At 42.2% G+C, this 25,485-nt stretch overlaps 1 protein-coding gene across 3 annotated transcripts in view; it reads right to left on the bottom strand.

Moving 5' to 3' along the window:
• The window catches only part of arhgef3 (Rho guanine nucleotide exchange factor (GEF) 3), a 175,024-nt gene that overhangs the window by 30,306 nt on the left and 119,233 nt on the right, over window positions 1–25,485 (bottom strand). For all 3 annotated transcript variants that reach the window (XM_079808301.1, XM_079808302.1, XM_079808300.1), the window contains 4 exons: window positions 18,807–18,914; window positions 6,852–7,022; window positions 2,276–2,338; window positions 1,782–1,878 (listed from right to left, as the gene is read on the bottom strand). In XM_079808301.1, the coding sequence (XP_079664427.1) occupies window positions 1,782–1,878; window positions 2,276–2,338; window positions 6,852–7,022; window positions 18,807–18,914 (439 nt within the window). The remainder of the gene's footprint in view (window positions 1–1,781; window positions 1,879–2,275; window positions 2,339–6,851; window positions 7,023–18,806; window positions 18,915–25,485) is intronic.

The raw sequence follows: 25,485 nt of genomic DNA, 5'->3' as shown, positions 1-25,485 counted from the left end.
GATTGGTCTATCGCAGAGGTCTTCAACCCTGCTCCTGGGGACCCACTGTCCTGCAAAGTTTATTTCCAACCTGCTTCAGCACACCTGTCTGTGTATTTTCAACAAGTGATCGTGAAGAGCTTGATTAGCTTCACCTGTCTTTAATTAGGGTTGGCTAAACTCTACAGGAAAGTGGGGCTGCGTCCGAAACCTGGAAAATGCTGCCTTCGGAGGACACATTTCAAGGCAGGAAGGCACCAAGGCATGTCCGAATCTAATGTTAGCTTCACTTCCTGTCTCCTGAGATACCTTCATCTGATCGATTTTTGAAGGCAGCATATTTGTATCCTTCGCTGCCTTTGATATCCCACAATCCTGTGCTTCCCATTCTGTGACAGTTGAACTGAAAAAAAAAGATGGCGTCCGAGAGTTGTGTTTGCTGGTCAGTTTGTGTGTAAATGTACATGTTTTACCAACATTTTCCACTTCTGAAGTCATTTCTAGCGAGAAATTACTAATGTAGTAATTCAATTTGTGTTTAGTTCTCACCAAAGCTCTCTCTAGTTTGCTGTAGATCATTAAACTGTTAAACTGCCTAAGAAGTCTGTCTGAAATTAGTTTCGTGAGGTGCCTTCATGCACCAACGCTGCCTTTACAAGCCATTGTCTGATAAGGCAGTGAGGCAACAAGTCAGCTGTCTAGGTTTTCGGATGCAGAGAAAGTCTGTCATCAAGATGATTTGGTTTAATTCCCTCCCAGAAGCGTCTCACATGATTGCGTACCCAAACACGCATCCGAATGCAAAGAACATGATGGTGTTTATTGCGTTTCGTCTGACTCTCTGACACGCAACTCATTTACGATGGAGGAAAAAAGAACCACATATATATAACCAATATTTTGGGCCAATTTCCCATGAAGTGATGATTTTGTTCTCTTGAACACACGGGATGCTTTATTCACAAATGTTTTATGCGTTATTTCAATTTTGCACATTAGTTAAATTCGCAACTTTGGATGGAAACTTGGATATTTTGTTGGAAGGACAAGGTGCTGATCTGATTGTAGATGCTCTGGTATTTATTTGTGTGATCTTCCGTTCTTTCTTCTGCAATCTCCATTTACATATATAAGCAGTCATGTAATAAGTGGCATCATGATTGAAATTTGGCTTGCTCAGATGGGGGCACTAAATATTCAACTATATAATTGATCAGCTCATTTCAATTATCATAAAGTCCTAATTAAGAGATAAAAAGCTGAAATTAGATTGAAAAAGTCTAAATTATGAACAAAACACACGAGATGTACAGTAAGAGATTAAATCATGCTTATTTTTTTTAAATGCATTTTAATTTTTTTGATTCACACTTATAATAATAATAATAATAATAATAATAATAATAATAATAATAATAATAATAATAATTACATTATTGTTTTCATTTTGTGCAATATTTTTTTACATGCGTTTTTACATTTTGAAATCAGTTTTTACAACAGAAATTAATCAATCAAAAACTTACTTTAGCTTTTCATCTAAAACTAAATTAATTTCCTATCATCACTGTAAAGCTGCTTTGAAGCACTTAGTGAAAAGTGCAATAGAAATAAAGGTGACATGATTGGCTTACTGTACAATTTTGATTACTTGTGTTCTGATTTGCTGTTATTGTGGTAGATCGGACAGCTTTTCTTTTTCTCTTTGGATAAACAGATTCAGCAGTAAATGTATTGCATTGTGTCTGGTTAGGACACGCAGGAACACACACAGATGACAGAGCGCTTCCTCTTCTGCTCACCTTCATGCAGTGGAATGAGGGAGTCCAGCGTGCCGAAGATTTGATTGAGTTCATGTTCCATCATAATCGACAGCTTAAGCATGGGGTCGCGATACGCCTATGATGAAATAACAAAATCAGACAGAAGACACCCAAACATTCAAATCTACTCTGGCAGAACTGAGGAAGTATTTGGAAATCTTACAGAAAAATGTAACGCTAAGGATAGAACTTTGAAACAAACACCACATAATCACATATGCTAGAGCAGGGTTTCCCAAATGGGGGTTCGTGAGTTGATTAAAAGCTAATTATTAATTGAATAATGAATTGTAGAATGTGTTAAAATTATGGAAATATTAAAGCAGGAGGTACTACAAGAAAATATTTTATGTCAAAGGCATTGAGCTGACACAAACGTTTGGGAATGCTTGTGCTGGAGAAACAAAGAGCCAGGGGTGAAACTTGACAAAAAAAAAAAAAGTTTTCCTGCTGATGAGAAAAGCAGAGGGTACCTTCTTAGCCAGCTTCAAGTCCTCAATCAGGTCCTGTTCTCCCTGAGACAGCTCAAAGATGGCCTGACAAACAGATGACAGGCAAGAAAAAAAAAAAGAAAGAAAGAGGAACTTCAGCGAGAGGTATGAAAAATCACATGCATCTCTGGTTAGAATTTTCATTGCATTTGTAATTTTTGTAAAAATATTGGGTAGAAAAACAAAGAATATTAGAATATAAAAAGAATATAAAAAGTTTGCACAGCACATCCCACAGATGATCGATGGGATTGAGATCTAGGGAATTTGGAGGCCAAGTCAACACCTCAAATTTGTTGTTGTGCTCCAAACCATTCCTGAACCATTTTTGCTTTGTGGCAGGGCGCATTATCCTGCTGAAAGAGGCCACAGCCACCAGGGAATACCGTTTCCATGAAAGGGTGTACATGGGTCTGCAACAATGCTTAGGTAGGTGGTGCGTGTCAAAGTACATCCACATGGATGGCAGGACCCAAGGTTTCCCAGCAGAACATTGTGCCATGTGTTCCCCAGGTAAGCAATGCACACGCACCCGGCCATCCATGTGTGATGTAAAAGAAAACGTGATTCATCAGACCAGGCCACCTTCTTCCATTGCTCCATGGTCCAGTTCTGATGTTCACATGCCAGGGGTCAGCATGGGCACCCTGACTGTTCTGCGGCTATGCAGCCCCATACGCAACAAACTGCGATGCACAGTGTATTCTGACACCTTTCTATCAGAACCAGCATTAGGGTAACTAAACCCCTGCTCAGAGCTTAACTCCACCCACTGACAATTTTTTAAAAATGCTGGAAAAGTGGGCAGACCCCTTTGGAGACAGAGGGGACGAACCGAGGGCGGGGCTGAGCGGAGGGCGTGCACCTGAGACCCGCGGTGACGGGTTGATTGACAGCTGTCTGACTCGCGAGTCGCAAAGATGGAGAATGACTGGAGTGACGCCAGCTTTGCAACAGAGTGGTCATTCTCCTACCTTCACCTGAAGTGGAGGAAGGTGAAAGGTCTGTAGACACAAACCCGGAGCCTTATCAATGCGAGCCGCTGGCTCAAACTGCGTTAACTCCCGATGCAGACGATGAAGCAGCAGCGCAAGAGAACTGACCTAATCTATGAACAGTCAAATCCTTACACTGAATGCCACAAAAAATAGATCAGATATCTGATATACATACGATGTATTTTCATTCAAATTAACTGAATCAATAAGTTCAGACCTAAAAGCCTATTATAAACGGATTTCCTCAAATAAGTTAGACTATATACGCCAGCACGGCGTTCGTTACCGAGGCAACCACTTTGCGTGGCAGGGTTTGAAAGCGCGTCTCATGTATGAAAATGATCTGTACACATGACGGGCGGCAATACTATAGCAAGAAAAGCCTGACGTGTACTGACAACTGCATTATTTAACCGTATTTTCTTCATTACAATGTTAAAGCAAGTGTCAAGTGAGTTTCATTCATGTTTCTACTTCATGTAACATGACAGTTCATACTGGAGTGAAGCCGTTCTCCTCATGTGATTGGGGGAAACATTTCTGAGGGCGTGGTGAGCTCGTGCTAGGGGCGCTGATAGTGAGCCGTTGGAAGTACCATCCTACGTCACGATGTACCACAACGTCCAATAGGAAAATTCAACTGCAGTAGCCACAGTTCAACCTTAAGAGGGCAGCACTTTGGCGGTTTTACACCATTTTATAGAATTAAATCACTTTATACTCATATGTCAAAACATTTACTCGAATCAATGAACAGCATTAAAGCAGCACTAGGTAGGTTTTGCTCTCGGGGTCCCCCTACAGTTGGGAAACAGTATTGTCCTCTACTACTGTCGTAAACTGTCATCCTACATCAGGGGATGCATGGCACGTGCATTTATTGACATGACAACCATGATAGCCCTGAACACTGCAGGAGTTCACATGCAGGTGTTCTGCTTGCGTCGCGTGTGAAATGTTTTCATCCCAGGTACAGTGGCATATGTTTCAGCATGTCATTTGAATATAATTTCATGGGTTTTATTTTTTTTCAAACGCCAAATGATCGCGATGCTCACGTTTACAAGCCAGCGTCATTATAGTAGCCTAGTCTATTGGTTACCGTTTTACAGAATCTATGATACTTCAATTCAATGTTTGAGTGGTAGGTAATAACCATATATCGTCAATATTATAATATCAAGCTACCATAGATGAATCTGCAAATTTGAAAAATCGATTTGCATTATAGCTTGAGGCAAGACAAATAAACCAATATCACAGACATGTTAGGTATCCTAAATTTTGATTTTGTACGTCTTACGTATTTACTTGCAAGAATGTAGCCCCTCCTCCTCCATCTCACGCCAACGAGCAAACGCTGTCCCAATGTTGATCCTCGTCCTGCCTTTAATCTGATCACTTTCTCGTTTCCTCTTTTTGCTTTCCTCCGACAAAACCTTTGCTTTCTTATTTTTCTGTGCTGCTTCGGCCATGACTATAACATTCGGCAAACAAATGATAGTTGGGCTCGCACCGTCGCACGTCCGAATTTAAGGAAGTGGGGGTGGAAGTGACGTATATGCTGTAAAGCAGCCGAATTTCGTAGTTCTTTTTTTTCTCGGGTTACTACCCGAAACCCGAAGTTTAAAAGTACGATTAAAAACGATACAGACCCCGTCAGGCTATGGCAGACGTGTCATTCAACCTATTGTAAGTCGATGTATCATCACAAGAGGTTTGAAAATATATTATAAAGGTTGAAAAGTTACCTAGTGCTGCTTTAATAAAGCCCCAGTGTGGCGAGCAGCGAGGCTGAGGGACCGTGAGAGCGGGACGAGGCCGCGGTCATTATTATGATGATGAGCGCCAGCTGCGTGCCGCATTGGCCTCGTCTCTCGCGGAGGAGTGACGGGAGTATAAAGGAGGAGCGACGACAGTGAAGGACGAGAGAGGACCAGGCCTGGATTTTAATTTGTATTTTTTTTACGTTTTGTTTATGTATGTGTGCGGCAGTCGTCCGTGAGGGGCTGCCGCTTTTACTGTCACTTTGTTTGTTTGTTTATTTGATTAAAGTTTATTGTTTATTGTTCGCCGGTTCCCGCCTCCTTCTTCCCCGAAACGAACATACCTCGTTACACCCAGTATTACAGATTATTAACTAAAAAAAGTTGGTTTAGGGTTTAGTTACCCTTTAACTTCTTGAGCAATCTGAGCTACAGTAGCTCATCTGTTTGATCGGACCACACGGGCCAGCCTTTGCTCCCCACATGCATCAATGAGCCTTGGCCGCCCATGACCCTGTCGCCGGTTCACCACTGTTCCTTCCTTGGACCACTTTTGACACTTGGGACATTTTTGATAGATACTGACCACTGCAGACTGGGAAGACCCCACAAGAGCTGCAGTTTTGGAGATGCTCTGACCCAGTCGTCTAGACATCACAATTTGGCCCTTGTCAAACTCGCTCAAATCCTTACGCTTGCCCATTTTTCCTGCTTCTAACACATCAACTTTGAGGACAAAGTGTTCACTTGCTGCCTAATATATCCCACCCACTAACAGGTGCCGTGATGAAGAGATAATCAAAGTTATACACTTCACCTATAATGTTATTTCTGATCTGTGTACATTTAATATTCTGGAATAGTTTAATACTCTATTAATTAGATACATTTAAAGCCTTAATATCGGGTATCTCCATCCTGATCTCTGTTTGCTCTGTAGTCAGTGTTTCTTGGCATGGTATCCAGTACGTGTACATGATACCAGTATCGACATCAGAACTAAAATGTAAAAAGCTTTAGCATCTATCAGTATCAGTAAAGCCACCCGTGACAAAGATAACTAAAAGATATTTCATCTATTACAAAAATGACCCCGATCTCCCTGAAAGACTGTGATGTTTAATTGAGTTGGGGATTCTGTGAACAAGATGTTTTAATTTTTAGTTGTTTTAACACGCTGTTAATTAGCAGCACATAACCAATAGTGTAGTGTCAAAAATTAATGACATCATAGATGGTGATGGACACATAAACACGTGAATATGAATTGAGTTTGCCGTCATTTGTGCTTTCTGTAATATATAAAATATTGTAAGAACTTTTCATTAAAATGCTGACAAAAAGATATAAAAGTAGTATTTTTTTACTTGATGACACTGCTGCTAGATATCAGAAAAACTCTGTTTACTTAATTAGTATGTATACTACGTTGTTTTAATTTGTTCTGTTGTTGTCATTTGTTTTTCGTTCATTATTATTGACTATTTAATCCAGCTATTAGGCTAATTATGTTTACTTCATTAAGAAGTACCTGAAGGCTACGTGCAATTGTTTTAAATTGATCTGTCAATATTTACACTAACTTTTATATAAAAAACCGTGTAACAAGAATTGTGAAATCTTACTTCTATTGAAATAGAGTACAGAACGCCTAGAATGAGGTTCATTCAACAAGAGATTTTTGGTTTCATAAAAGATTTCAGTTTTTCTGATCCAGTCTTTACCAGTGAGAAATTGAGAAATATAGTATCATCAAATACAGTTGAGTGATGGTTTTGACTGTAGTGAAGTCACCTCTTGTCTCTTGATCTCTTTGGAGGACAACATATGTCCCAGGCCTAAATCAAAAGTCTCGCTCCACAGCTTGCTATCGCGGCGTTTGGTGATGGCTGGCGGGATCTGCCGGCCCCACGTCCGAGGTGCCATGACCTCTGGTCTGCAGTCACTGCGGAAACTGATGGAACGCTAAAGAGGAAGGAGAATGGGAAAAACTGTGAATACAACTGAAGATCATGTTTTCTGTTCCTCCTTTGTAAGTCACTTTGGATAAAAGCATCTGCTAAATGCATAAATGTATATGTAATGCCAAGTGATTAGGGCTTTTCACATTGGGCTTGCGCTTAACCCCGGGTTATCGTCATTCTAAACCCTGCTTTACTCTTGTGTTACGGCCTACAGTGTTTTTCCACCAGGTGGCGTTGTTCCGTGTTCTAGACTGAGCGTCAGGAACAGGTGTGGTGTGTTACCGGTGATTGCGCTTGAGTCAAGAGACTGCGAGTACAAAAGGAATGGCGGAATTGGACTGTGGCCATTCATCTTTCCTCTTCAGTTCCAGATTGTTTTTCTTCTTTTCTTAATTTTTTCTTGTGTTGTTGTATTATTAATTTGACTTATTTTCTATTAAATGTTTATTTATTAAATTGATTCAAGATTCAAGATTCAAGAGTTTTATTTGTCACATACACAGTTATATACACAATATACAACTGGCAGTGAAATGTAAACAGGTCCGCTCCATGGACAGTGCAAATAACAGTTACAAGAACACAAGGGAAATTAAAATAGAAATAGAATAAAATTAGAATAAAAAGTATTAACATAAGTAGAGTTATAAATAAATCAAGTAAGATAAAAATAGGAAATAAGATAAAAATAAAAAAATAAAATAAAAATATAAAATATAAAGTAAGTGGATATGATAAGTGAGATAAACTGTAGACTTAAAAATAAGTGGTTAACATAATATATATATATATTTATATATAGAGAAGTATGATGTGCATGCAATAGGTATAATTGCAAATCGGAGTATAATGTGCAAACAGGAGTATGATGTGCAAACAGGTTTATTACAGGTTGTTACACAGTAACAATAGGAACGTAAAGTGCAGTGCAATGGCAGTATGTGAATGTTAATGTATAAACTGGATGTTTATGCGTGTGCGGGGTGAAGTGTAGTCACGTGACTGAGTTCAGGAGTCTGATGGCCTGGGGGAAGAAACTCCTCCTGAGTCTTTCAGTCTTTGCCATCAGGCTACGGAAGCGCTTACCAGATGGCAGCAGGGTGAAGTGAGAGTTTGCAGGGTGATTTATGTCTCTGATGATTTTGGTAGCTCTACCTCTGCAGCGTTTGGTGTAGATGTCCTGCAGAGACGGGAGAGCTGAGCCTGAGATGCGCTCGGATAAGCGCACCACTCTTTGCAGGGCTTTGCAGTCGTGACTGGTGCTGTTCCCGTACCACGCTGTGATGCACTGAGTCAGGACACTTTCTATCGCCCCTCGATAGAAAGTTTTCAGGATGGCTGGTGAAACCCTGAATTTCCTCAGCTGGCGCAGGTGGTACAGTCTTTGCCTGGCTTTTTTCACCTGTGTCTGGATGTGTGTAGTCCAGGTCAGATCCTCGGAGATGTTCACACCCAGGTATTTGAAGCTGCTCACTCTCTCTACCGGTGTCCCGCTGATCATGAGAGGGGAGTATGACCGATGCGGTCTCTTCCTGAAGTCCACAATCAGTTCTTTGGTCTTGTTAACATTCAGAGAGAGACAGTTGTCCTGGCACCATGATGTCAGTTGCTCCACTTCGTCCAAGTATGCCGTCTCATTGTTGTTGGAGATGAGACCCAGGACAACAGTATCATCAGCAAACTTGATGATCGAGGTGGAGCTGTGTGTGGACAAACAGTCATGGGTGTAGAGAGAGTAGAGCAGGGGACTCAGCACACAGCCCTGTGGAGCTCCAACACTCAGGGTGATGGAGGTGGAGGTGAACTGGCCTACTCTCACCGCCTGGGGTCTGCCAGTGAGGAAATCTTCAATCCAGAGGCAGAGAGAAGAATTCAGGCCTAGATCCAGGAGTTTGTGTGTTAGCTTAATGGGAACTATGGTGTTAAAGGCTGAGCTATAGTCAATAAATAGCAGCCTGACATAGTTCCCACTTTTGCTGTCGATGTGAGTGAGGCAGGAGTGAAGGACGTGAGAAATGGCATCTTCAGTCGATCTATTGGGACGATAGGCAAACTGAAGAGGGTCCAAAGTGTCAGGAATGGAGGAGCAAATGTTGTTTTTAATGAGTCTCTCAAAGACCTTCATGACTAAAGATGTGAGAGCCACTGGACGATAGTCATTTAGGCAAGAGGGTTTACTGATCTTAGGTACAGGGATGATGGAGGATCGTTTGAAGGAGGTGGGGACAACAGATGTAGCAAGGGACTCGTTAAATATGGATGTAAAGAGCCCTGCGAGCTGATCAGCACAGGACCGCAGAACACGACCTGAAATACCATCCGGCCCAGCAGCTTTCCTGACATCCACACGTTTGAGTGCCCTCCGAACCTCGTCCTCCGAGACAGAGATCACGTGACCGTTGCTGCTCTGAGGGACTCTCTCTGACGCGTCACTCGCCGGAGTCGCGCTGCCGCGATTACCATCAAAGCGAGCGTAGAAAGAGTTTAACTCGTTCACCAGCAACGGATCAGCTCTCACCTCTGCAGAGGATTTAGTTCCAAAAGCACAGATGGTCCTCAGTCCCTGCCACATCCGCCGGGAGTCGTTGAGTTGGAAATGAGATTCCACTCTGTCTTTATAGCGGAGTTTTGCGGCTTTAACGGCGCGCCGGAGGGCGTAACATGAAGCTTTGTACTCCCTCATATCCCCCGTTAGGAGACCGGCATTGTAAGCGGTGGAATTGAGTTCCATGTGTGAGCTCCCCATTGTTATGTTGCTTCACCTTGAGCCAGGTGGACGTAACATAATGGGGGCTCGTCTATTAGACTGAGAGAGGCTCAGTCAAATTTTTGTTAAGCCTTGGTAAAATGGTAATTCGGTTAAACAGTTATGTGAGAGGTAATTGGATTAGTTTGATTTGGTAAGTAATAATTTGGTTAATATTATTCTTGGGGATAAAGCAACATGGAACATTTGAAGTTAGTTTTTTTTATTATTTGGTAATTTGCTGGGGCTGGAGAGGAAAACATCGTCCTGCAGTCAAAGTATTAGGACTTTGTGGGGGTTGACTCCTGTTGTGCATGACTAGAGGTAAGACAGATTTGTACTCTAATTGCCAAGAAGTATTAATGAGAATGATTAGATCATCAGAGCCACGTGAACTGCAGTGTTAGGGGGTAGAGCGGTGACGCTGTTTTTTATTAAAAATGTTTGTTTTAGTTTGTTGTTTTTGGTAAGTCGGATGCGGGTAGACGGATTTGCCGTTAAGCTGCATGTGGGCATGCTGAAGACTAGGGTTGAGGTTATTTAGTTGATTTTCTTAGTTAGATACGGGACGGCTCTTAATTTCTTCTGGCATTATGGTGCTATCTGCCTTGCGCTGGTCTTTGTCTAGTGCGTATCATCCTGAAAGCCAGGGAGCTCTCGAACATTTTCATCAAACGTTAAAACAACTGTTGAGAGCGTACTGTAATGAACTGAATAAAGACTGGGAAGAGGGACTACCTTGGTTGATGTTAGCCGCACACAAAGTTGTTCAGGAGAGCCTTGGTTTTAGCCCTAACGATTTGGTGTTTGGTCACAAGGTAAGAGGCCTGTTGTCACTTCTGATGGATAAGGTGACTGAACCTGAAATGCCTGTAAATCTCTTTGATTATGTTAATGATTTTCGACGTAGATTGTATCTGGCAGGAAAATTGGCCAGTGAAAATCTAGTCAAAGCACAGTTGAAAATGAAGACCTGGTTTGATCGTCTGTCCGAGTGTCTCAAATTTAGTCCCGGAGCTCAAGTTATACTCTTGCTTCCTGTTACTGGGTCATCTTTCTTGGCAAGATTTGCAGGGCCTTATAGCGTACTGAAACGGGTAACGGATCAAAATTATATTGTTTCAACGCCAGATAGGAGAAAATCTACCCAACTTTGTCACGTGAACTTGTTAAAATGTATTTCTGCCGGTCACGTGAAAACGCTGTCCCTGGTGCTGAAGTAAAGTCTGTGTCGGTAGTTTCAGAGGCTAGTGATTCTTCCTCAAGTGCGAAGTTAAATTGCACTGAAGGTGAGAGCGTTATGCCTGATTGTATTGTTCAACCCCGACTTTGTAATTCTGAACAACTGGCTAAATTGGATGTGATGTTGGAACATTTGACTGAAGAAAGTCGCAAGCAACTGATCAGTTTGATAATGGAGTTTGTCACTTTTCTGCGATACGCCTTCGTGTACTGATCTGATACATCACAATATTTATATTGGAGACTCTTTGCCCGTTAGACAGAGATTTTATTGTGTTCATCCTGAAAAGCAGAATTTTTGGAAGCTGAGGTCAAGTACTTAATAAATGCTGGGCTTGCGAAACCATCTTATTCCAGTTGGGCGTCACCATGCATTCTGGTCGCAAAACCAGATAAGACGTACAGATTTTGTACTGACTTTAGAAAATTAAATAGCTTTACGAAGCCAGACTCTTTTCCGCTTCCGCGGATAGAAGATTGTGTTGACTCCGTGGGGTCAGCTAAATTTGTAACTAAAATCATCTCGGTTACGTATGGTAACCCTCGTTCCCTGAAGGAGGGAACGGAGATTGGGATCACTTCAGAGAGCCCCTATCAGCTTTGAGATTTAGAGAACGGGCCAATGGGCCATTGGCGTGTGAGATTTGCATCTCGCGCTCCGCCCCGCGGGTATAAACAGGAAGCGAGAGCAACGCACTGACGTTTTTCACTGAGGAGCCGAACTAGTGACTCGGCCATGCAGTGATGGTAAGGAACAGTGGCGACAGGACGTACGTCTCCGTTCCCTCCTTCAGGTTCGCCATACGTCGGTTGTACCGACGAATTGGGATCCCTTTGGAAAACGCCACAGTTACTACCACTTCCAGCGCCCAGCGAGTGCCTCTCAGACTCCGTTCTGATGCGGGCGGGGATATTCACGGAGGGAAAGTCACACTGCTGTTCCGCAAGACCCACTCAGCAGACTTATTGGATAACGCTGGGAAAGCGTGCCCGGAGGGACGCTGCGGAAGCCACATCATGCCTGGAGGGAGTTACCATGTGGAGAATACACGTATGAACTGACCTTGGGCAGTGCAACATATGGAAGTCCCAGGGGTGGCCCCGGCCTGTTACAGGCGGGGGAACAACACCGTACTGAGACGGCAGAGGAACTCTGCCGAGGGAAAGACACGAGCTCGACATAGGGAGCTGTACCGTGGAGAATACACGTATGGGACCGCCGTAGGGGTCGCAACATACAGAACCCAGCCTGACACAAGTTCCACCAATGCATACAAGTGCCAGACCTGGGGTCGGACGCTCCACCACATCCGACTGCCGCGGGTTGCGGAGGACTCAACAGGGTTCGCCAATTCCTGGGGAACTCGACTGGAGAAAATAAGCGCACGTATCCGTTCCATGGGGAAGGGAGTGCCGCAGCAAGCCGACTTAACACTTAAACACTTAAAACACTTAAAACTGGCACTTCAGTGTTGCTGACTATGGGAAGCGAGCACACGAGAAGCAACCGGTTCTACACGTAGGCTATAAAACCAGGCGAACGTGTTAGGTGTCGCCCAGCCCGCAGCTCTACAAATGTCTGTCAGCGAGGCGCCACGAGCCAGAGCCCAGGAAGAAGCTACACTCCTGGTGGAGTGAGCTCTAACCCCGAGCAGGCAGGGCACGTCTTGGGATTCATACGCCAAGAAGATGGCATCCACTATCCAGTGGGCCATCCTCTGCTTGGAGACAGAGGACACCTTGAGGGTGGAGGGAGACAGCCTTCGCTCCAACCCGTCTTGAAGGAAAGAGAGCACAGATCTGACCGAACACTTTCGGGGGTCTTCTCGGTGAGAAGAGCACCAATCGACGAACAGGTTCCACTTCAGCGCATATAGCCATCTCATAGAGGGGGCTCTGGCGGAAGTGATGGTGTCTACCACAGCCTGTGGCAAGTCACCTAGATCCTCCGCGTCCCGTCGGTCAGGGAATAAAACAACTGGCAGTGGGTCGTGTCGGGGGCGGCAAACAGATCGATCTGTGCGGCCCCAAAGCGACTCTAGATCAGCTGGACCACCTGGGGGTTGGAGTCTCCACTCTCCGGGGAGCACCGGCAACCGTGACAGCTCGTCGGCCGCACGACTGAGCGGGCCCGGAATGTGAATGGCACGAAGGGACCTCAGATGCTTCTGACTCCACAGGAGGAGATGGCGGGCGAGTTGGGACATGCGGCGGGAGCGTAGACCACCCTGTTTGTTAATGTACGCAACGGCCGCAGTACTGTCCGTCCGGACCAGAACGTGCTTGTCTTTGAACGGCGTTTTGAAGTGGCTGAGAGCAAGATGAACTGCCAGCAACTCTAGGCAATTGATATGCCATTGCAGTTGGGGGCCCGTCCACAGACTCAAAACTACAAGCCCGTTGTACGTGGCACCCCAGCCGATGGATGAGGCATCCGTGGAGACAACAGAATACCTGGAGACTTGTTCTAGAGGCACTCCTGCCCGTAGAAATGAAGGGTCCGACCACGGGCTGAAGGTTTGGCGGCATCTCAGCGTCACTTGGACACGGTGGGATCCGCTGTGCCACGCCCATCTCGAGACTCGGTCGTGTAGCCAGCGTTGAAGCGGTCTCATATGGAGCAGCCCTAGCAGCGTTACTGCAGCTGCTGCCATATGCCCCAGGAGCCTCTGAAATTGTTTCAGTGGTACCGCTGTGCTGCGTTTGAACGAATTCAAGCAGTTCAACACTGACTGGACGCGCTCCTCTGTGAGGCGCGCTGTCATGGCAAACAAGTCGATCTCCATCCCGAGAAAAGAGATCCTCTGTACGGGACAGAGTTTGCTCTTCTCCCAGTTGACCCGAAGACCCAACTGGCTGAGGTGCTGGAGCACCATATCCCTGTGTTCGTAAAACTGATCCCGCGACTGGGCAAGGATCAGCCAGTCGTCGAGATAGTTGAGAAGGCGAACACCACGCTCTCTCATGGGAGCAATGGCCGCCTCCGCGACTTTCGTGAAGACATGGGGCGACAGGGACAGCCCAAAGGGCAGGACTTTGTACTGATGCTCGTCTGTCGAATGCAAAGCGTAGAAACGGTCTGTGTCTCGTAACCCTTGGCCTGCCCGCTGTCAAGAGTAGTGAGGAGCCACCAGGTCTGTTTCTGGCACAGAAAGGTGTCGTTCACGACCTGGTAAGCTCCTCATGCACCTCCGGGAAGAATGGTACTGGGGCGGGACGCTGAGAACCAGCGCAAAGTCGCTGATCGAAATCTGTCGAAGTAGGTCTATCTTGGGAGATAGCTCTAGATCGAGGTATGGGGAGGGGGACTCCACCTTCCCGGAGGTAGGCGAGTCTCGACCTAAGCGCCACGATAGTCATGTTCCCGCAGTGAGAACATGAACTATCCACAAACGCTGCCTCAGCGTGCTGTATGCCCAGGCACGTGAGACAGCGATTGTGACCATCAGCCGGCGAGAGGGAACGACCGCATCCAGAAACGCACGGGTGGAATGACATCTTGAAAAAGACGCAGTGTCACACCCGTGTTGCTCTTTTGTGAAGAAAACGCTCTTATAGATGTGCTGAAGCACCCAGGGACAACCGCGGCAACACACAGGGAATAGTGCAGCCTGTGTTTGCACTCACTGATAACCACGCCCTCACGAGACCAACAGTGTTACTGTGAGAACAGCAGTTGTTTTAATGCAGCAGTGGTGAACGGTCGCGCTGTAGTGTGCCTTATCGCCAGCAGAAGCGTCCTCTTCTCCCTCTGTACAACTCTCGAAATTTGCTGAAGCAGCAGTCTGTTCTTGATCAACGCCGTTCGGCTCTGAAGTGAATGACATCAGTGCGTTGCTCTCGCTTCCTGTTTATACCCGTGGCGCGGGGCGGAGCGCGAGATGCAAATCTCGCACGCCAATGGCCCATTGGCCCGTTCTCTAAATCTAGAAGCTGATAGGGGCTCTTTGAAGTGATCCCAATTCATCGGTACAACTGACGTACGTCGAACGTGGCCGACTGAAAGGGAACGACCTTTTAAAGGGGTATTATGAAGTTCCTTTAACTCCTCGTGCACAAGAAGTCTCGTCTTTTATTACCCCTTATATTCATTATATTCATACAATGTGATGAGTTTCGGTCTCCGAAACACTCCGGCTACCTTCCAGCACCTGATGAATCGGGTGGTCTCAGGACTGGAAGGATGTGCAGTGTACCTAGATGACGTTGCGGTATATAGTCAGAAGTGACGTTGTCGGTTGCACGCTCTGTTTGCTCGTCTTGTAGACGCCAAGTTAACTATAAATCTAGCGAAGTGTGAGTTTGTGAAAGCCACAGTGACTTATTTGGGAATAGTGGTACAGGGGGAAGTGCGTCCGCTACGGGAAAAGGTATGAGCGATCGATAGTTTCCCCGCTCCTACTACTAAAAAGGAGCTAATGAGATTCCTAGGTATGATTGGATATTATCGTGATTTTTGTGCAAATTAATCGACTGTAGTTCAGGGTTTTTCCTGCACTGAATTTTTTTTGGCGGCCGCCAAGACAAATTTTTGGCCCGCCAAAGCCTTATTTGATGAGTTATTGTGATTTATGAGTGTAGAATAGATGACTGCTGTACTTGTGATACGGCCGTGTTAAATGAGTGACAGAGAGAATGAGCAGAGAGCTCCTCCCCCCGATGCGCTCTCTCTGTCTGTCGATGTCTTCTCATATTTCACATATTGGCTCATATTTCACATATTAATCAAAATCAAAAGGTCGGAAGACCGAATCCATGTTGCACGTGCCGCATTCGGACAATTTTTTTCTTGAATTACCGCTGGGTGTGAACTGCGCTCAAAAAACATTGACTCTTCTCTGACCAGCTGACATAAACCATAGTTTCAATAAACGGGAAAACATTATATTCAGTTATGAAGTGTATTCTGTATTGACAAATCTTTTGCGATGTTCTAACAGACGGGATCCGCACACAATGCGTTTGCTAATGTCCGATTCGCGAACCAATGACTCCTTTGAATCGAATCATTTTAGCGACTGGTTAGAACAACTGATCCGTCCAACACTGAACGAACGAATCAGTTTATTCATTTACTCAGAACACCTCTGAAAAGAGAACACAAGTGTGCTTACACAATTTAGCAAGAGTGGATAGTAAGAATTAGTTTAATCATCCACAGTCATTCACCTTATTTATGTTGACAATGTGTAGTGAAATATAATTTAGTGTAGACTGGAGTTAGGTGAGACCAGAACAAAGTTGTTAGCTAGCTGATAATTTGACTAAATTGTATATGGTAGAAAATTAGGCTATTTGTTATTTTTTTAATGCTACTTTTTAATATTGATATACCAAAACAATTATCAGTAAATATTGTAAAAAATAAGGATCAAAAGGAACCAACATCAAGGTAGAGATCATACATAATAATCAGATGTCAAAATAAGAGAAGCAAAAATTACAAATGGTTTCTTTGCATTTATTTTAAATGTATTGTCAGTATTGTGCTCACAGATCACGTAGGTAGAGTACTTTTTTACTGTGTGTGTGGATGACCATGTCTGTCAGACACCACCGAAGACCATTTTTGACCCAGGAAAAACCCTGTAGTTGACCCGCTTACTGAGCTGTTGAAGGCTAAAAATAAGTTTGAATGGTGTCCAGGTTGTCAGGCTGCGTTTGTGAATGCAAAACTTCTGCTGAGCACGGCTGGGATCGAGTGTTTCAGATCCAAGTAGACGCAAGTCAGGTTGGTGCAGGAGCTGTACTATTGCAAAAGGACGATAATGAGGTTGATAGGCCAGTTAATTACTTTTCTAAGAAGTTTAATTCCTATCAATCAAATTATTTTACAATCGAAAAAGAGACATTGGCTTTGGTGTGGGCATTGCAACACTTTGATGTGTATGTGGGTGGTGGTTCGATACCTGTGGTTGTTTTTTCAGACCATAATCCACTCACCTTCTTACAATCATTAGGAAGCCCTAACCAACGACTCATCCGTTGGGCTATATTATTACAGCCATATAGTTTGGAGATTCGCCATATTTGAGGGCGAGATAATGTTATGGCTAATGCTTTGTCCCGTTCTCCGGTGGATGAATAAAACCAACTGTGTTATTACATGTAATTTGACCTTGATCTTCGTTTTGTCTGTTTTAGTGTTTTCAAGGTGCCTGAGAACACTGAAAGATGGAGTTTGGGTAGGTGATGAGAAGAAAAGGGGTAAGTGTCATTTGTACAGGAGCCCACGAATTTGTGCATACTTTGTTGTTGTAGTTTGTTATTTTTTGTGTTTGCAGAGTTCCCTTTTAGGGGCCTCTGTTTTAAGAGGGGAGGTGTTACGGTCTACAGTGTTTTTACACCAGGTGGCGTTGTTCCGTGAGCATCAGGAACAGGCGTGGTGTGTTACTGGTGATTGCGCTTGAGTCAAGAGACCGCGAGTACAAAAGGAATGGTGGAGTTGGACTGTGGCCATTCATCTTTCCTCTTCAGTTCCAGATTGTTTTTCTTCTTTTCTTTATTTTTTCTTGTGTTGTTGTATTATTCATTTGACTTATTTTCTATTAAATGTTTATTTGTTAAATTGAGTTCCATCTGTGGCATCCCCTTTGTTATGTTGCTTCACCTCGAGCCAGGTGAACGTAACACTTGTAATTTAGAAGTTGGGTTAGCACTGCTTTTACGGTCGTTTCAGCTTTGAGGGGACAAATGACAATTAGGGTCAAGAAGAGACTGTTTAATTTTTACCTTTATAAAAGTTGCAAAAAAGTCCAATCAGTATACATTTAATAGTACAGTCGACAATACATAATATGAGGACGCACAATGTTAGTAGAGCCTTAAATGTAAACATATCGCATACACACAACAAATATTCAAAAAATGAACGTTAACCCAGGTTTTAGGAATGTACAGTGTGAAACATCAGCATATGAATACCCAGATTAATTGTTAATTACATGTTGTGAAACATGAAGAAATACACGAATGACCCAGGGTTAACTAGTTCAAATGTGAAAAGCCCTGTTGTTTTGTTGTTTTTATATTCTATTACTTGTTGGGGTGTACGATATGTATCGTCTATGATAATATCATAATTATTGTTTTAGCATTGTGGAAACTGACATTGTCGAGTAGAAAACCAAACAAAACACACCGTGAGTGTGGATGCTTTCACTACCTGATGTAGCCTAATGCCATTAACATGACCCCGAAATGTAATATATATTGGGCCATTTTTCCCACGAGTTCGGTCTTACACCAAAAGATATCGTTAAGCAATATCACACGAGCAAAAGTGCTTTCCCCCCGAATATCAGCACAATTGCGAAAGTCACACTGATTTTATAAAACAGTTAATAAAATAAATGTCAATATGTTTTTTTCATATGTTAATTTAACATTCAATCATTTTTTTATTTGTTAATCTATTTAATTTCCCCCCCATTTTTTTCTCTAGACTTTAAGCTAATTTAGAAATAAGAAATTAATTAAATGTATAATAAAGTATGCTAATTGATTTATTTACTTGTTTTAATTGTATTATTTATATTCTATCATATGTTAATTTAATATTTAATAAATTATTTATTTTTTTATCTTTTTCATTTATTAATTTACATTTTTCATGGTTTTTCTCTAGACTTTTCCACAGACCCTGTCACTCATTTGCGGCCCCCAGTATGAAAACCCCTGTCCTAGATAATAAAAGCCTTCAAATATTAAATGAACCATTCATAACCATTACGCCATCAGAGCAGAATGGATGAAACTCAGAAGTGAATGGAGTAGACAGTGGAGTCAAGCCTGTACCTGCAGTGTCTGTCCGATGCGTTTGAGAGGAGCAGCTTTAACTGGAGGGATGAGACTCGCCAGCGACGTCACTCGAGACAGAGGCTTCACCCGTTTGGTGCTGGGCTCCTGCAGATCACACACACACACAACAGATGAACACCTCACACCTGCTGCCCCGGGGCCGTGAGGCTTCAGCCTGTCTGACTGACTCTCTGGAGCATCATGTGATGTGACGCAGGCGCTGGCAAGGCCGTGATAGAAAGGTTTCTGCAAGTCTTTGCCTTACCAGTCATAGATGTCTCTGATTCACATCAGTGTTAAGATACATGCTAGGGTTGAAACAAACTGTGCAAGTATGTGAAAATAAATGCTTCTAGCTACAGAAACTTAGCTGTAGCTTTTGATGGTGAAAAAAAAGTCAGTCACTTGTGTAGGCGTTTGTGCATAGAGTTCCTGGCCTTAAGCCACCTTAGAGTGTTTTAGTTGGCTGATGTCTCATTTACTAAATATTCAAATTTTTTACCCACTATAAACAAGAGAACCCTTAACAGATATTGACTACAAAAATAATGCAACATTTGCTTTTAAGATAAAACATTTTTTATTTATTTATTTACAATCCATCTTAAGTTGTCCAACTGAGGGTTAGGGTTAAAAAATAAAGATGTACACTATTAAACTATTAGCCTGCTGAAATGTTCCTATAAATATTTTTCTAACTGTGCATTCTGAATAATAAAAAGTATATTTCTCCACTAACCTGTAGTGCTTGTCTTATTAACAGTGTTTTTTTGTTGTTGTTTTTTTCATATTTAGTGATCATATTTCATACCTGTGGAGTTTAATTAATTTGTTGACAAGTTAAATTAATTCAACTACAAGTAGTCAACTACTTTGATTATTAATTAAGCATTTGGGCATAAACATAATTACCATAAAATTATTGACAATTAAAAAAATAACAGAATAGTGAGTAAAATATTTAATACAAATAAATAACGGTTCGTATCAGGTGCCACACACTTCAGCATCGCACTAGTTTAGACCGGTTTATTCGAGCACTGACACCCTGTGGTGAAATAATGCAGTATGTTTACGAGCCGCAGCTTTCTCGGCTCGGGTTGGATTAAAACTTCATGATCTGTTGAGTTTGGAAAATTTTGTACATAGTAATCATTAGAATATCTCGTCCTGTCTCTGAAAATTTCCAGTTTTTAAATCTTCTTGCAGACACTAATTTAGGGCTGAAACGATTCCTCGAGTAGGCTAACTCGAATTCAAAAAAGCATCGAGGCAAAATCATTTGCCTCGAAGCTTTGTGTAGTGCATTTAACTACACACGGTCATGTTGGAGAAAGATATTGCGTGAGGACTAGTGCATAGGCCTACTGCGTGGATTGCAGTTATATCCGCGGGTCAGGTGGGTAAAGTTATAAAAAGTAACATTCTAAAAATTGCGGTTGGATGAGAGATAAATCTGTTGATTTTAATAATGACGCGGAACTCTCATTTCACGGTAAAACGCAATGAATGTGTCATTCTTTAACTTTCGGTTTCAGCTCATTTCAAGATCAGAGACTGCAATGCGAGAGAGAGCGCGGCATCAGCACTGCTAATATAATTTAGTCTCGCTATTTTTAAATGAAGACAACTGTGTGTTGAGCTTCAGGATGCAACGCTGAAAAATTAAAACGCTTATAAGCTTCATTTGCGGCAGTTCACAAAACTTTGCGCGTCAGCTGAAGAGATACCAGCACTCGAAACACATAGCCAGCATGAATGGAGTTTGCACATGCATCACCGTCATTGTAATGTGTATGTGAAATGTTTAACGGGACATTATATACTTGATATCACCGAAATACAACATTAAAATGTTCTCAGCTAAGCGCAACAAATAGCAGAACGAGCTGTAAATGTTGTGTGCGCGTGATGCGCAGCGCTCGTGCTTTCAGAGCTGCGTGCTTTCTTTGATTTGCGTAATTTAAATCTCACACTTTAATCACAGGCTATTTATAGCTCCTAACTTAATAAAACAAGCTGTGTTACTATGATGAATGATTAGCTCAAAATGTAACCTAGATCTGTGCAACGAACTTTATCTAAATTAAACACAAACACATCTCTCGTGTTTCCTCATGCTCCAGCAGTTACTCCGCCGTGTGTTGCATAGGTTGTCGACCCTGGTTTGGGTTATTTAAGAAATGTAATTTCGCCAAAGAAGGTTTTTTTTTTTACAACCCCAAATCAGAAAAAGTTGGGACAGTATGGAAAACGTAAAAAAAAGAAAATGATTGAAAGAAGTGATTTCTAAATTTACTTTGACTTGTATTTCATTGCAGACAATATGAACACAAAATATTTCATGTTTTATCTGGTCAACTTCATGTTATTTGTAAATATGCATCCTTTCCTGTCATTCAGACCTGCAACACATTTCAAAAAAAGTTGGAACAGGAGCAATTCAGGGCTAGTAATGAGGTAAAATGGTTAAATAATTATGTGATTTGAAACAGGTGATGTCAACAGGTGATTGTAATTATGATTTGATACAAAAGCAGCATCCAAGAAAGGTCTAATCCTTTAGGAGCAAAGATGGGCCGAGGATCGCCAGTTTGCCAACAAATACGTGAGAAAATTATTGAAATGTTTCAAAACAATGTTCCTCAAAGAAAGATAGGAAGAGATTTGGATATTTCACATTCAACAGTGCATAACATAATTAAAAGATACAAAGATTCTGGAGGAATTTCAGTGCGTAAAGGACAAGGGCGCAAGCCTAAGCTGAACAACCGTGATCGCCGATCCCTCAGGCGGCACTGCATCAAGAATCATCATTCATCTATAAGCAATATCACCACATGGGCTCAGGACTACTTTGGCAAACCTTTGTCAAGTACCACAATACGTAGTTACATCCACAAATGCCAGTTAAAACTGTACTGTGCCAAAAGGAAGCCCTATGTTAACAGTGTCCAGAAGCGCCGTTGACTTCTCTGGGCTCGGAGGCATCTGGGATGGACCATCACACAGTGGAAACGTGTACTGTTGTCAGATGAATCAGTATTTGAGGTATTTTTTGGGAGGAATGGACGCCGTGTGCTCCGGACCAAAGAAGAAAAGGATCATCCAGACTGTTACCAGCAACAAGTCCAAAAGCCAGGGTCTGTCATGGTATGGGGTTGTGTCAGTGCCCTTGGCAAAGGTAACTTGCACTTCTGTGAAGGCACCATTAATGCTGAAAAGTACATAGAGATTTTGGAGCATAATATGCTGCCTTCAAGAAGACATCTTTTCCAGGGACGTCCATGCATATTTCAACAAGACAATGCAAAACCACATTCTGCACACATTACAAAGTCCTGGCTGCGGAGGAAGAGGGTACGGGTACTTGACTGGCCTGCCTGCAGTCCCGACCTGTCTCCAATATGTGTGGCGCATTTTGAAGCGCAAAATGCGACAACGAAGACCCCGTACTGTTGCTCACCTTAAGACTTGTTTGCAGGAATAATGGGACAAAATTACACCTGAAACACTTCATCACTTGGTGTCTTCAGTTCCTAAACGTCTTTTAAGTGTTGTGAAAAGGAATGGCAACATTACAAAGTGGTAAATGCTTTACTTTCCCAACTTTTTTTGAAATGTGTTGCAGGTCTCAATGACAGGAAAGGATGCATATTTACAAATGACATGAAGTTGACCAGACAAAACATGAAATATTTTGTGTTCATATTGTCTGCAATGAAATACATGTCAAAGTAAATTTAGAAATCACTTCTTTTTTTTATTTATTTGCGTTTTCCATACTGTCCCAACTTTTTCTGATTTGGGGTTGTAAAGCAACCTACTTCAGTGTAGCTTATATGCTATGATAGCATTGCGCTTAACACTGAGAATGTGAATAATTGTAATGTGATGATCGGGTGTGGAGATCTAAATCAGAGAAAATCATGTGCGGGTGGATTGTTTGTTTTTAAGAAGCTGATTCAGTGATGTTAGAGCTGATCCGCGCATCTCTAGTATGCCCATCTCTACTCTTGTTCTTGTTCCAAGTTTCCTTCCTGTCCAATATTATTTTGCTTCTTACAAAAGCCACAAAGCCTTCAGAAGGCTTGTGTCATGCCTGAGCTGAAGCTGAAACTTGAAAGTTAATTTGCACAACATAAATGCAATGTTTAGGCATTTATATTACTATTATTTTGATTTATAGGTTTAAGGTTTAATAGTAAATTAAATAGTTAATAGTAGTTTTAAATGTATTTTTTATTTATATATTTGCATTTTGAATATAATATGGCAATTGAATACACTAAATTGGTTTAGTTTTCAGAGTTATTAATGTATGCAATTTCAGCAATAAAACTAAAAAACATTCTAAAAAGGAAACAAATTGGTTGTTCACTTTAAGATACCCGTCTTATTTTCTCTTGTATATTTAGTATTGCTCTTTAATAAAGAAAAAGTACTTCTTATGCGATTACTCGCAAAAATTGGTAGAAATTGTTAAAATTGAAAAATTGGTAGAATACTCGATTACTAAAATATTCAATAGCTACAGTCCTACTCATTTTAGTTGGCATTTATTTTCGTAAATTGCCCACAAAAAATTGTGGTTGTATGGACATGACACAAAGCAGAAAACAACAACGGGTGGTTTTATCCCAATGTTCATTCTTTACAATCTCAACTCTTATACCACTAACAAAACTAGACAACTATCAATGATGAAGAACATGCAAAACATGAAGACAAGTACACTATTTTTATGTCAAAGCTTTCAATGTGTGTGTGTTCATTGACAATCCAACACAATCAGCAGCACTGAGCCTTATCATATCTATACAGGACAGTTATGAGTCTGGAGAACTCGCGCACACACTCGCAGTCTCGCACACACACGGACACACTCGCACACACAAGCCCTAGATTCCCTATGAAATTTTTGCTTTTAGTAAGGCAGTTTTTGATTTATGAGTAAATTAATATTTCATGCTTTCTATGCACCAAGTATATGTATAAATAAACAACAGCATACACTTGTTCAATATTTGCTTATACAGATCTGATCATGCCTCCCAGAAGTGTGGCCTGGATTTCTACAGGATCAATGTATCACGCTTCATTAAGTGATTGCAGTGGTCCATGATTTTGTTTCTAGTAAGTTGTATATTATATGCTGTAACATGAAACGGTTCATATTACTGCTTGCCAGTAATGAAAGTAGTATGCAGTGTTTCTTTGTTCAATCTTGACATTTGACTTATAGCATGCACTTCCAGTCTCCTATCTCACTGTTGGCCAGCAAACCCACAGGTTTCCCAAAATAAGGCTTGCATAACACAAAACACCCAGCCGCCCTTTGGTCGAGTGGTTAACCTGTGTGAGTCACCAAACAGAAAACCCTCGCCATTCAGCCCATCACATTCAACAAAATGACCTTAAAAATTAATCACCACATCAAAGTTTTCCACAATTCTCTACTATAGGCCAGTACTACATAAAATAAGATGACTACTCATAAATTCTGTTAAAAACAACACAAACACTTCAGGTGTACAATACTGAAAAATAAACAACTGAGGAACAGTGATCACCCAACTTGAGTTCAGCCATCTTGAGTCCAGAAGTAATTTTCTCTACACTGTAAACCCGAATAAGGTGACAAAAAAAAAAAAAAAAAAAAACAGGCAATAAGTTGCCTTAAATTTTTTAGGTTAAGAAATGTATAGTTTAAGTAAGCATACATTTTAATTGCTCTGAAACTTAAATATTTGAGTAATATACACACCCCCTCCAAATCATTGAATTCAAATGTTTAATCACTTCCATGTATTAAATCAAGCACCTAGGCATGCAGACTTCTACAAACATTTGTGAAAGAAGAATGGGTTGCTCTCAGGAGCTCATTGAATTCAAGTGTGGTGCTGTGATAGGTTGCCACCTGTACAATAAGTCCATTCGTGAAAATTTCTCACTACTAAATATTCTACGGTCAACTGTTAGTGGTATTATAACAAAGTGGAAGCAATTGGAAACAACAGCAACTCAGCCATGAAGTGGTTGGCCACGTAAAATCACAGAGGGGGTTCAGTGCATGCTGAGGCGCACAGTGCGCAGAAGTCGCCAACTGTCTGCAAAGTCAATATCTACAGACCTCCAAACTTCGTGTGGCCTTCAGATTAGCTCAAGAACAGTGTGTAGAGAGCTTCACGGAATGGGTTTCTATGGCCGAGCAGCTGCATCCAAGCCTTACATCACCAAGCGCAATGAAAAGTGTCGGATGCAGTGGTGTAAAGCACGCCACCACTGAGCAGTGAAGACATGTTCTCTGGAGTGACTAATCACGCTTCTCTGTCTGGCAATCCCGATGGATGGAGTCTGGGTTTGGCGGTTGACAGGAGAACAGTACTTGCCTGACTGCATTGTGCCAAGTGTAAAGTTGGGTGGAGGGGGGATTATGGTGTGGGGGTTGTTTTTCAGGGGTTGGGCTTGGCCCCTTAGTTCCAGTGAAAGGAAGTCAATGCTTCAGCATACCAAGACATTTAGGACAATTTCATGCTCCCAACTTTGTGGGAACAGTTTGGGGATCGCCCCTTCCTGTTCCAACATGACAGCGCACCAGTGCACAAAGAAAGGTCCATAAAGAATTTGACTGGCCTGCACAGATTCCTGACCTCAAACCGATAGAACACCTTTA

This window comes from Gobio gobio (genome assembly GCF_949357685.1).
Source record: "Gobio gobio genome assembly, chromosome: 24".
Lineage (NCBI taxonomy): Eukaryota > Metazoa > Chordata > Actinopteri > Cypriniformes > Gobionidae > Gobio > Gobio gobio.
Note: the sequence above shows the minus strand (reverse complement) of the source record. Positions and strands in the feature narration are given on the sequence as shown.